We start from the raw sequence: 13,332 nt of genomic DNA, 5'->3' as shown, positions 1-13,332 counted from the left end.
TTTTAAACGCTGCTTATTGAAGTATTTGTCGTCATGGTGTAAAAACAAGATTGATACCGTTATCTGGAGTAAGCGTATTTTCAACAATCCCCCTGTTGTGAGTCTCTTCACATTTAAGTTAACGCTTTACTCACCCTTCTGTGTGTTTACAGTAAAGCTCCATTTTGATGCGGAATGCCTTTAAAGAAATGCCGCCACACTAAGATGGCAAGCAAAACAGCTACACTTGAAGAGGTCGCATAGCCATTCACATCGTAAGTGCACATCTACGCCAAAATAACTGTAACATTAGGAGAACAGCAAATCGTCTTTAAATTTCTTCATTTCGACATAATACCAGGAAAATTGTATGCTTGGTGGCCTCCCCAGCAGTGCTAGGCCACTTCTAGAGGTGGAGTTAGTCATCACCAAGTCAATGTAAGCATGTAAAGAAAAAATTGAGGTCTCTTCTAGTTCTGACAGTCACCACCTCATGGTCTCCAGTTTTAATAGTCGTGGCGCAGTGGTTAGCGTCAAGCAATATACCTTACGTACTATACTCTTGGGGCCGCTTACACTTCTCAAGTGACGCTTAAATTATTCGTTTTGGCATGTAGAAGCACTGGAGTGTCTGGACTGTGCTAGTTGACTGGCCCCAATGATCCTAGTAGCGAGCGTGGAAAACATCCGTTTTCACCGTAACCCATGGGCGAACATGTTAATCCAGCCAGCGAACGTTAAGGCTGCTCCAGAGGAATTTAAAAAACTAGCTCAAAAGACCACATTTTCATTTCTAAAGAAAATAAACAGGAAATCAACACCTTCCGGTGCAGCATTTTAATCAATCACTCCAGATATCCTTAGGGATATGACCATAAGTTGGAACAAAATAAGCACGGTAAGCAGTGCAAAAAAGATAGTGAATATGACGTTTTTACAAAGAGTGAGATAAGATTTCTTTGGCCTAGCAACTACCTTATTAGGGTCACACACCACAGTCAGTTTCAATCTAGCCTTTACGTTCCTCCGCTTCACCTCATCCTCAATCTCGTCTTGCACATCTTTAGGCAGGATTGAAGATGGATTTTCAAAAGTTTCAGCTAAGCAATTCATGGAATTCTTTTCAGGATTTTCAAGGATGTCAATCCAGGATTTCAGCGTCGCCTCACTTGGGTGTTTACCGTCACGCAGTTGTGCCTCTATCGAATGGCAGAGATTGCGCATTGCGCCATCCTCGCCCTCGCCTCCTTGCAGTAGGAGCTCCTGTAGACGGCTTTGGAGACTCATTTGCGCCTCTGAATGGGTGGTGCTTACGGTGATGTGATGTGTGAGCCATTGGCTTCCATGCAAATGCCTTACTGGTTTGGTGCCATCAACTAATGAGTACATTGGCTGGACGTCACGCGAGGTGCAAACATGGCGATTGGTTTGTTTGTCTTGCACAGAAATTATGCCAAACATCTTTTCGCTTGGAGTCTTAGCAGCTACTGATAATATGAAGATGGGTGTGTGGCAGTATAGTAAGCAACCATTTAATGCATCGAGCACCTGAAGGGGCACCCTACCCTTTTTTGTCTTTTCACGCAGCAGTCGAATTCAGGCCAGATGTCCTTTAGGATCCGGTTCTCTTACAGCTGAAACTAATGTAGCGCCCTGAGGCATCCCTGAGGATGGAAGATGACAATGCTAGGGTAGAATATGTGCAATCGACGTAGAGAAGGGGTTGGGGTTATTGGCGTGGCCCAGATGTCAGTCCGCTCGGTGGACGTACAATGGCAGATCCCCTAATTTGCCCTTTTTCAGAAAGGGGAGTTAAGCACACTATCAACCTATCACAACCTGAATTGACCAATCAAAATTTATTTTTTGTTGCAATTCCTGAGGAATCCAAGAATTCGACCATAGAAACAGATAAGTTGACTTTGCTGCAGTTTCTAGCGTTAAGCCTGGAGATAAGTTAAAGATTGTCTTAACATCAAACTACCAAATGCTGTGACCTTCATCCCAAGAGTAAAGAGGCGCAGTCAAACCCTTGTTCTCCGCCATTGAACCATCACATCGCACCGGAATTTTTGTCCAATCAAACGAGTTTTCAGCGTAAATATATCCCATCGTGACCTTCCATGGTCGCATTTAAGCGATTTCCTGTAGGTCATGCTAACCTTCCTTGTCATGTCTGTACTGTTTCGACTGTCACAATCGATTTTTTTTAAATATTAATGCCTTCAAACCAATTACTTCGACCTTTCGACCGCAATGTCGTTGTACATTACGGTATCTAAGATATTCATCCTATACTGCTAACAGATTTAAATGAGGTAAAGTCAGGAATTCTCCATTTCCTGGCAATGCATGACAAATAGTTGAAGACAGTGCGGACAGGAGGTCCTTTATCTAAACTAGACCTTGATTTGTAAGCCAAGCAAAAGGCTAACATAGATTTCCCTTTCACTCCAGATTACAGCAGTGATATTTGCTGTCTCGTCACTTATGTGCTCACTTCGCACCCGTACCTCCATTTTGGATAGTACTTTAGGTAGGATTTGAATTTAGGCGCCATTTTGTCCAAGCAAATTTCAACAAAGACCAATAATATAAGCCGTAGGTGAAATCTACCTCATGCAAAGTCGCACTAAGTGTTCCAAATAGGCGCAGGGTGTCGAAAATTTGCGGTAATTTGGGGTCGTCTACTACGTCGTTGTTTGTTCAAAACAAAGCTACCACACCATCACGCCGCCAATTTTCTCCCGAAGCCATAAATCACAACTGTATTTTATCCCTGTTACTTCAGTCATATTGGAGGTGTTGGACTGCATGGGTCTCTCCCAACACGGCGTACTCGACAGATCAGGTGCAGGCAGCTTCTCGCCCCATTTCGATGTCTGGTTGTCAAGGCGAGTGGCACCGCTGCATTCGTTCCCTCCACCCCTTGGTTCGGTGCCATCATAAGCATCTAGAAAAGGTTAATCGTCACCCTCAGAGATTTCCGTCAAAAACTTTTCAATGCCTTTCATTCACTTAATGGTAAGCCTCTCTCAGTACCGTTGGCCAACATTTGGTTTGATTAGCGATCTGACAAGTGTCACACCTGTAGGACTGAAGTAAACTGAAATCAAGGCATAACTCACGACTCAGTGTGGAATGGAACAGTAAAGTGGTCTTCGTCGTTCGGCTACCTGACCGTAACTTCTCTTTTAAAAAGGAAAAACAGTAGATAGGGTTGAAAACAAGTCAGATTAGAAGTCCATTTGATTTATCTTTTGTGTAATCCAAGTTTACGCCCAGCCGACTGTTTGCGCTCTTATGAGGCTCTCATACTTTATTAACAGCAGTCGCCTTAGAAACTTATCAACATATTAGTGATTGATGAAAAAGGTTTAAGGAAGATTACTTGATCATCAATGTAGAAATAAGGAGGGCAAATTTTGCTTATTAACTCCTTTGATAGCAGACTGCTCATTTGTTCAGCGGACTAACAAAGGGGAGTGGGCTGTATGACAGATGGGTTACCATGTTTACTGCAGCCGAAACACGACGCCATATACAATTTGAGGCACGCATTCTGCTCCATTTTGTCCTCAATCACATACGCAGAAACAGGTATAAAATGGCCTGATACCTTGCAACAAATTGCCCTAGGTTATCAATTGGAAACTTCCAAATGTGGGTTAAGGTTTACCTTATTGCGCCTCAGAGGAGCGTGTGGGCAACCCAATATGAAAACATAGGCAAAATAGACGGACTAATCAAAATACAGTATATCTTGTGGTGATTTCCGCCTCCATTTCTTTCAGTGGAACAAGCCACCATGGTATTGCCAATAGACAGCCAGTTGACACACACTTGATCGCTCGAAGGTACAAGTAAATAGGTTGGTTTTGCTTTGAAGTGGTTTTTTTATTCATATTTATCCGATGCAAGCATATTTTCTATCTGAAATTTGTATCACGTACAGTGTTCCTGTTCCTCCACATGGATAGGTGAGACAGCAAGGAGATCCTGTTTTAGCCATTCAAGAAAGATGACAGGAGAAACAGCAGACTCAAAGGAATACTCATAGGTAATCTTGGGGTTAGCTGATCTCATCTTCTCAGATAGCAATAAAACCAATTCAACAGTTTTCCAAAAAATACTTCACGATTCACAGACCCTCCTCGGTCAGTTAGTTCGACCTCAAATTTCAAGATTTGTGCTGACGGAAGCCAAAACAGCATTGCAACTTGCTGCAATACCACCCGAATTTGCACTATTAGACATTATAATGATCTGGAAAAGCAGACACTATCGCTATGAAGAACTATCGGAGCAGTAATTCCAAATTACTATGTGCATACTTTGTCGATGACATCATGTAAGTTAGTAGGGGGTAAAACTTTGATTTACTAAGTGGGTCGATGTTTTGTCTTTTATCACTAGACACAGGAATTGTTGTGATCGCAGTAGATAGACGCCAATCTTCGAAATGGTTTTTTAGCTTCCATTACAGTGGTTCGCTTACTTCATACGCAGTCGTTAAAATATCTCCCTAAAAATTCCATACGGAGGAAAAAGAGTCCGTGTTTATGAATGAAGAGGGATCAAAACCGCAATTACAACCTTATTCAATTTGTTTTGTTTAATTCAACCTACCTCGCTAGTCGTTACCATGGTTCTAAAGGACTTTTTCAGGATTTTTGAAAACACTGCAGTCGAGGGGGGAAGGTGTAAATCATAAGGAATAGAGATAAATACTGCTTTCTGTTTGGCCACAAAGTGCAAAACTACACACGCGCCGACTACATGGAATTAATATTCGGACAAATGATTCGCCTTCCCCTTAAACTGATTTCAGGAACGAAGTCTGCCGATGTGAGATAGCTAAGATTACTAGTTTCCCTGCTTCACTGGTTTTCTCTATGGAGAGGCTAGATATTCAGGAAGTGTAAGAAAGTGACCTTTAAGGTTTTGATGCTTTCTTCCTTGGGCCTTGTTTTATTTTCCCATTGAAACGGCTTCAATGGGCGTTCAGTGACTCTTCGATGACGTTACGCAACAGTAGATTATTGCTTTTAGATGCAGACATAGGCACAACAGCTTCAGTAGCGGCAGCAGCAGTGGTCGGGGGACCTCAGCAAGAGGGACATGTGAGGGCGCAGGATCGTGCATTGGGGTGGTATTGCAATCGTGGTTGGTGGGGTACCGAGAGAGCCCCCACCCCATGCAGCCTGAGAAGGCAGCTCTAGACTTTGGTACCCACCTCTCTCTTGCGCGGGTCTCCACCTGATTCGTCAACGTCCGATGGCGGCCCAAAAAGGAGGAGGAGGCGGCGACCACGGCACCGAATCTAAGCCTTCGACGTCGAATAATCACTTTTGTGGGAAGAAGATTTGCTGTTACCACTTAATTTTCTGTATAATTTGTATACATGACCATTCCCCTGCATGTGTGTGTGGGAATTGTTTAGTCGTGACCCGGTAACATTTGCGGCCGCTTGTGTCAATGGTTTTCGTTGGCCACAAACTTGATATCTGGGGTTCACTGTTAAAGTATTTTATGGCCAAATAAAAAGCAAATTTGTAAAAAGCTTGCAGGATATTTTCCAACCGGTTCAAGCGATTTAGGAAAGGGGAAATGTGTGGGGCGTTCAAAGAGGGGAATTTGCGTTGTCCCATTTTAAGCTAAATCAGTGTGTTGAAACCAGTATTTAGGAATTAAGGTAACTTTACGATCACTAACTTCATAAGTACAAATGACTTCATAATTTGCCCAAAATTTGCGTAAGAACCGGTGAGGTGATCGGTTCTTCTCAGGCGCAAAATATTTCGTCAGTTTGGTAAAGTCAACCGTCACAGTACATTCACCACCTTGCGGGCATGTGGTGGTAAAGCATAGTAAGTACACAAAGTTCTCCAGTTGTTAATTCTTTGCTCTCCACCTGATGCTAAAGGCGTATGCAACTGTAAATTTTACCTAGCGAGTTGACAAAGTACCTGACAGCTTATTCCAACAAGTGTTGCGATTGTAGGAGTCAAACCCAAATCTCGCAGCGCCGAAAATCTCTTTGTGCGGCTCTTCTGTCAATGCCAACGACTGCTCCCTAAGGGTAAGAGACTAGCCGATGAGTAAACCGGAATCGGGCAGGTCATGCGGTCATTCACCTTTATTACTACAGTGACACAGTGTTCGTTCTGCTGAATTCGCAAGAGGAATGAAAGTCCGTCCTCAGAGCTACCATGATTTCCAACTCGATGGCCTTTAACCCCTTCCGGGTAGTTACCCCAAAAGCCGACTACCCTTTTGGGGGACCCAGTATACCACTACCAAGAACCTCTGATTGGGAAACTTGTAGACAGAAACGACTTTTGATTTTTTTTATTTGCTATGGCACGACTCATGTAAGTACCAGGAGGCAAGCCAGAACCACTTCAGAATCGTGACAAAAAGACGGGACGATACTCACCACGAAATATCACTTTATTCACATTAAACTGTACAATTTTGAAGATTCTCAAGAGTTTACTTTTTCCGTGAACGCTTGCTAGCCGGTTCCTCTTCATTTTCCGACTCCTCTACGTACTCCACATCTTCTCTGTACTCCTCCTGCTCTTCAGATGCACTATCACCTTCTCCATCACTTTCGATATTACCACTGTCACCAACCTCGTCAGCAGACTACCGTAATATAGATTGTTAAAAAATGTTGTACTCAAAATAATGGAGGAAAAACATGGATCCAAATTCACCAACCTCATCATCGAGGAGGCGCGGAGCAGTGCCAGACTTCTCCAACTTGCATGCCTCCTTTGCCTTTTTGCGCTCGAGGCGGTGCTTCTCGCGGATCATCGCGCGCCACCGCGCCTTATCCTCCACGTCCACCACAGTGCGCAGACGCTCGCGCTCCGACGCGATATCGAGTCGGGCCGGAGGGATGTGGTCGGTGGTGGCAGTGTCGGTGTCAGGAACCAGATCACTCACCGGCACTCCACCTACTGTCCTCATCAGCGGCTATGCACAACAAAAAGGCGCAAATAAGTGGCCATAAAGCAAACAATGAGACTAAAACCCTTCACAGACTGTCAAACATCGGTGGAGTAATAATAGCTTTAATAGTTGACACGATAAGCATGTGAAGAAATGAGGTTATGAATAGAGCACGCACATTTCCCTCTTCATCAAATTCGATTTTGGAGTGCGGTCGAATGTTTTTCTTCAGTTCCCTCTTCGCCAACTGAACACGAGTCAGCGTCGTTTTCTAAAAGAAATCATGAGAAAAAAATGTCAAATTTGTGTATTTGAACTGGCTCCCATATTTTAAGAGTGCGACTACTGTCGACAGCATCAATGCAAAATCTTAGGGATTTAAGTAGTACACAAAAAACCCAAAATAGGAAAATATGGATCTATGCTGTACACAAACTAGACAAGCGACAATGGTCACACACACCTTAGCAAGAGCGTTCTTCAAAGCCACCTGTTCCACAGTCTTGTCTTCACCTTCCTGCGCCTTCTCTTCCTCGTCGAAGGAATCTTCCTCATCACTGGAGATCACTTCAAGGATTTTCTGTCCGCTGGCCTCCACCTTCGTCTTCACCTCGGGTCGAAGGATGGAGAAGGTCTTGCGCCGCAGCAGGCCGTCATCATCACTATCAATCCCTTCCTCCTGCTCTTTATCCTTGCTCACCTCCGTTTTGCTGTCTGTCAACAAGAGTTTGAGCTTCTGTTGCAGTTTTGTGTTGACAGCTCGCGACGGCTGGTGTTGAAGCATGACCTTCGGTAGCTCCGGTGTCAGGGGAAGACCTTAAGGAAACGCGAAATTGGGAGTGTGAACTCTATGCCGATTTGTGTTTAACAACGAGGAAAGGATTATACTGCAAAGGAAAGAAATTGGACACAAATTTAAGCTGGAAATGGTACAGAAGTGCGCCCCAATATTTGAACATTTTCGATAGTGCGAAGATAGGAGGGCAATTTGATAGCGTACATCTCGTGCCAGATCGGTAAGCGGAAGGGTAAAATATTAGAAACGTGTACTACAACGAAATTCTCTAAATAAGCAATTGAAATAATGTCCGGTACGATACGTTGCAAATTGGTTGCCCCAAAAGTAGGCTAATACTTCAAACACTATGAGCAGAAATTATGAGAAAGTTTAAAGGCATGAAATTTGGCTATGAAAATAGATCGTGTCTGCCGTATCCCGTCCACACCAAGTGAGAGATTTGAAGCAATCAAAAATGGTGGAGAAGTGCTTGTGAAAAGAAAATGGGTGGATACGTCCGCAATAAAGGTCATTAGCGCGACAGACTCTCTCCTTTAAGAGGCTACATTCAACGACCATAACATCTTAGAAGGCAACTGTTTAAAAGCAGAGGAGATGTCGCACCGAGATAGCTTTTTAGGTAAATCTAAACCGTTTCCAACAGTACTTAGCCACAAGCTGCTAAAAAAACTTGCCTATAGTGCCTAAAGAAGAGGATCTGGGAGATTTTAAACATATATTAATGTGAAGAGAAGCACCGAGAGAGGCGGCAAACTCATCGATGGGCAGAGAAGAAGGCTGAAAGACGGAGGACATGTTGGAGGATTCTGCAATAGCAGTGGACCCGGTGGCCTTGGGGATGAAACAGTAGTCGCGAAGGTAGGCAGTGAATGCAGCACGCGCCGACGCCGCCAACTCTGGCTGGCTGGCAAGGAGGGCAGGCGCCCGACTCGTTACCACCGGTTGGAGCTTGGACTCGGGAAATCTGTAAAACTAATAGCCTGTCAACAACATTTCTGCCAGCAAATTGCCATCCACATACCACTTAGTATAGATGGAAGGCAATATTTCGTCAAGCCTTGTTTAACTCCAAGCTGGATTAGAGGTCAATCCATGACTTGGTGATTTGTAGCTTATTCATGTGTGTGATAAAATCTGATCTTCAACATTTACACCTCCTGTTCCAAGCAATTCTTAGCCAAACTTGTACGGCCGACTATATCATTAGGAAAAACCTTTGCTATGCAAAAGCTTTATAAACGAATTGGGAAAATACTTCAGGTAAAGGCATGCGTCTTCCAAACTGTGAAAAAGACACCAAGACATGTGGACTAGATGGAGGCTAAGAAGAGACGCATACATGGTTTTGATCATGCATTAATTCTGAAATATCTTTCTTCATGGATAACTGTCTCACATGGACGCTAAGAAGTTCCAATCCGAAAGGTAACTCACTGCTGCTGACGAAGGTAGACGTTGCACTTAGCAAGAAGTTCGACGATTTTGACCTCTGACGGGAGGAGGAAGGTGATAGCACGACCCACACGCTCAGCTCGCGCTGTACGACCTACCCGATGGATGTAGTCATCAAGCTGCTTTGGGCAGTCAAATTGCACTACCCAGTGTACCTCCGGAAAGTCTAGGCAATACGGCTCACTATTAAAAATCCATCAAAAAGCAAGACTTCGTATTGGTGAGCAGTGATGACTTGAGTTTCTCTGTTATCACAGACACTCGAATTAAGATGAGCGATATCGTTAAGTACAATGGATGGTTAAAAAACCTCACGTCTTCGACCATCAACTAGAAAGGATGGTTTTTGTCGGCGCTTCATTACAATATTTATCACTCAAAAGTTGAATAATGACTACGGATCTTATTCTTGCATTCTACTAAAGAGGAGCGCTGCTTTGTCATACGCCTTTGGTAGGCAGAAAGTGTAAGCGAAAATTCGCCTTTACACAGGAGGTCAGGATTGAACCCCCATAATTCTGTGAGTGGGTTAAAGGGCTCAAAGTGTACTAGCTGCGCATACGGAGGGCTTCGGATGTCCATCTATGCCCACAACCGTAAGCAAAGAATAGGATCCCGAACTGATCTATGCAGATGAAAGTTATTACAAGCCTGGCAGTGACTAGTGCGTATACATTGCTCCAACCAGAAAACGAGTGGTAACTCGAGCTCCTGACATGCAACAAACATTTAAGAAGCCTCCTTACTCTTATGCTACCGTAGGAGAACAAGTGACAGGGCACATTTAAGAGTTCTATTTGACTAGTTCCTTGGCAAACCGGTTGCCCTTATAGATTGGCAATGACCGTGTGATCCCGCTGAACCGTTGCCTGAATTGCACAAAGGGAGCAGCGCCCCATCATGGACTGGGCATTCTGAGCAGACGAGATTTTTGGAATAAACATTCATCCCTTTGACGTGTATAACCGGTATAGATGGGTAATTTTAAAAGTACTGAGATGGCCGTGCAGATGTAATGTGTGTAAAGTGTTTCAAAAGTCCTGCTACATCCACAACTACGAAGAATGGTAAAAGGTTTCTGGAACCGTTTTTTGAAGTGAAAAGAACATCAGATGAAGCAGGTCGGGGAGGATTATTATGATTAATGAACCCGCAAAACCTACTTAAGGTTCCTAGTAAATTTCAAGAGCCGCCTCGTACCATTTTATTATTAGCTTGGGTAGAAATTTAAATATTGCTGCAAAGTAACAACTACGAAAGCAACGCACCCAGACCGCGTTCAGCAACGTTCGTAGCGAGTAGAACTGCGCCCCTAGGAGTTTGAAAGAATTTTTCGTAGATTTTAAACCGCTTGCTCTGCAACATATTTCCACGCAGCTGCAAGACGGCAAAGAATGGGCGCATTTTCAGGAAGAGGTCATGCACGAATCGAACCTTTAACAGAGGAAACAAAAAGGCATGTTAAGCTGAAATTTTAATGAACTAGGAAACAAACAACCTCAAACCTACTTGCTTTTGCGTGGAAAAAAAGACTATGACCTTCTTTTTGCAGTGACTTTGTAAGAAAATCCACAGATAGTCCAATTTCTTCCCCAAAGGCACAACAGAATAGAACTGGATGAGGTGAGCTGGAGTCGCACCGACACCTTTACTCTCCGTCGAAATCATTACGGGCGACTTCAGGCCTAAAGGTGCGAGCTGGTTATGAATTCTAAAAACAGAAAAGAACAATAAATCGAATAAGACTGCAAAAGAGATCTGAAGGAAGACGCGTAACTGACTTAGACAGGGTGGCAGAAAAAAGAAGACACTGTCGATTGGTGGTGAGGTTTTCTGCTATGATAAAGAGTTCGCGACAAAAAGTGGGATCAAGGAGACGGTCCACCTCGTCTAAGACAAGAAAGTGGAGATTGGACATGTCTAGTGTGGGGTTCTCTTGTTGATGCTGTGAGAACCTGCCCGGTGTACCGATGAGAATATTTGCCTTTGCAGCTCTCTGCCACTCCTCGCGTTTGCCTGTCTAGGGGGAGGAAAAATTAAATACAATTGCAATTCATTAGGATGTTCGGCGTGATTTCATTCCAATCTTTTTATTCATGTACATTCTAGGATCACAAAGAAACGGTTGCGCAACAAAACGTTGTTTTTGTGTAGTTCAATGTTCAGAATGTCAAGTCGTCATCACATCCTCTTCCTTTCACCTACGTTAAGAGCCCCCCAAACCTTTTGTATATTTCAATAATGAATTCACGACTAGACTAGTGGCTATTACTTCGTCATCAAAGGTGGTTTTCATGGGTGACAATTCCAAGCGAACCCATGGCGAAGGAACAATAAACACTACGCCTAAACATAGCGAAAAAATCACATTACGAATGGCTAGATATGACGGAATTCGTTTTAGAGGGGCTAATAAAACCTCGTCGATTTCTGACTGCCAAATCGACCTTAAGTCCCACATAATACCCATTAACATAAAGCGACCGAATTAGGACAAATCGTAACATTAGAGTGCTTGCAATATTAATAAGAACACAAGATCTTTCTTCATGCTGCTTTTAGGCAAAAGCTCCTGCGTAAAGCAAGTGGTAGACAAAATGCATTTACTTAACGACACAGTCCAGTCTTAAGTAATAATCAGCGGCCAGTCGAGATGCAGCCACCAAAATGCACCAAATACGTCTATAGCGTTGAAATAAAGCATCAGTTCCCTCTAACAAAGAAGTACTGTGTAACCTTTGTTCCCGTCTGCAAGCACCAAAAACCAAACTCCATGGGAGGGAGGGACCGTATAACAACTATAATAACATATAGCAATTACGGCTACCACACTGATGTCATGATGTCTCGCTCGTACAACCCTTATTGCCAGCCTATCAAGGCTCGTGTATGCTGAAACAAGCTCATCCATCATTTACCGATGGCGCTTGTGATAGAGACATTAAGAGACCACATGAAAAACCTACCCGAGTCTTTCCCCCCATAATGTCAAGCATTGTAAAGCTGTGAAATTTCCCGACACGGTGAAAGACGGCAAATATTTGCTTGGCCAGTTCCCGCGTGGGAGTAAGAATGACGGCAACGGGACCGTCAAAAGCGGTTATTTTTTCTGTATAGATATACTCCAAAACGGGGATGACAAATGCTAGAGTCTTGCCACTACCGGTCTTAGCCTCAACAATGACATCCCTGCCTGAAAGTGAGTGCTTAAGGGACTTCCTCTGAACTGCGGTTGGTTTGATAAAGGATGCAGCTTTGAGGCCTTTTAGGGTTGGATTAGACAGTGGCAACTGGGAGAATTTCTCAACTGCCGAGTCATCGATCTAGAACGAAATCACATGAAAATACATACCATTATTAAAATGAAAGTAGGAAGGAGATAGGACTCGGTGGAACTACTTAAGAGCACAGCTGAAGCATGAATCTTTTATGAAATGCAAAAACACATAGAGAAGATATACTTACCAAGATATAAAGGCGGAACACGGAGCAAAAAAGTTAAAATCTTTCACTACCGTCGATTATAGGAAAAACTTATTCAAAGATTAGACAAATTCTTTATGTAATCAAGACGAAATGCGCGGGCTCAAATCCAGAAATGCTCTTAACTTCCAGTACGGGTAGTAACACTACTACTAAAGACGCCAACTTCGTGTTAAAGAAAAAGCTTGGGAAGATTGAGAGTTCACGCTCACGTACATCAGTAAGGTTCGAACGACGAGACAAAAGGTCAGAAATCTGCTCGTTCACAATACTTGAGTTCTTAATTTTCTGCCAAATCTTTAAATGAGGTCGGCTGCGCTTATTAGTGCCATCCACAGGCTGCATGATTGTGGCATGAACGCTTTTAATGATTAATAGGGTTAACACTAGTTCTGTTGGCCAATGAACTTAAGAGTAACTGACATTCTTAAGATGTCAGCTAATAAAAGGTTATCTTTAATTTGTATAAGAACATAGGGTCCGAACCTGTTTCCTCTAGCAAACAAAAATCACTAGAATATCTCTAAGGATAGGTGGGTTGAAATGTAATTATCCTGCACAGTTAAAAATAAATAAATGACAAAATAAGGTACTGGTTCATGATTATTAAAGTTTGCTAACTATTTAATCACACTCAATAAGTTGCACTTAGTTTTTTT

General features: G+C 43.2%; 1 protein-coding gene across 1 annotated transcript; it reads right to left on the bottom strand. All coding sequences in view use genetic code 11, as the record gives it.

Moving 5' to 3' along the window:
- Positions 1–6,474: 6,474 nt before the first annotated feature.
- Positions 6,475–13,018, bottom strand: EGR_03210 (ATP-dependent RNA helicase DBP4; the record flags this gene model as incomplete). Its single annotated transcript, XM_024492459.1, has 11 exons — positions 6,475–6,630; positions 6,706–6,963; positions 7,118–7,210; positions 7,403–7,755; positions 8,476–8,702; positions 9,173–9,356; positions 10,459–10,624; positions 10,700–10,875; positions 10,961–11,210; positions 12,157–12,513; positions 12,890–13,018. The coding sequence occupies 11 exons, from the start codon at positions 13,016–13,018 to the stop codon at positions 6,475–6,477; spliced, it is 2,349 nt and encodes a 782-aa protein (XP_024353133.1).
- Positions 13,019–13,332: the final 314 nt, after the last annotated feature.

Source organism: Echinococcus granulosus, assembly GCF_000524195.1.
Source record: "Echinococcus granulosus chromosome Unknown EG_S00016, whole genome shotgun sequence".
Classification (NCBI taxonomy): Eukaryota; Metazoa; Platyhelminthes; class Cestoda; order Cyclophyllidea; family Taeniidae; genus Echinococcus; species Echinococcus granulosus.
Note: the sequence above shows the minus strand (reverse complement) of the source record. Positions and strands in the feature narration are given on the sequence as shown.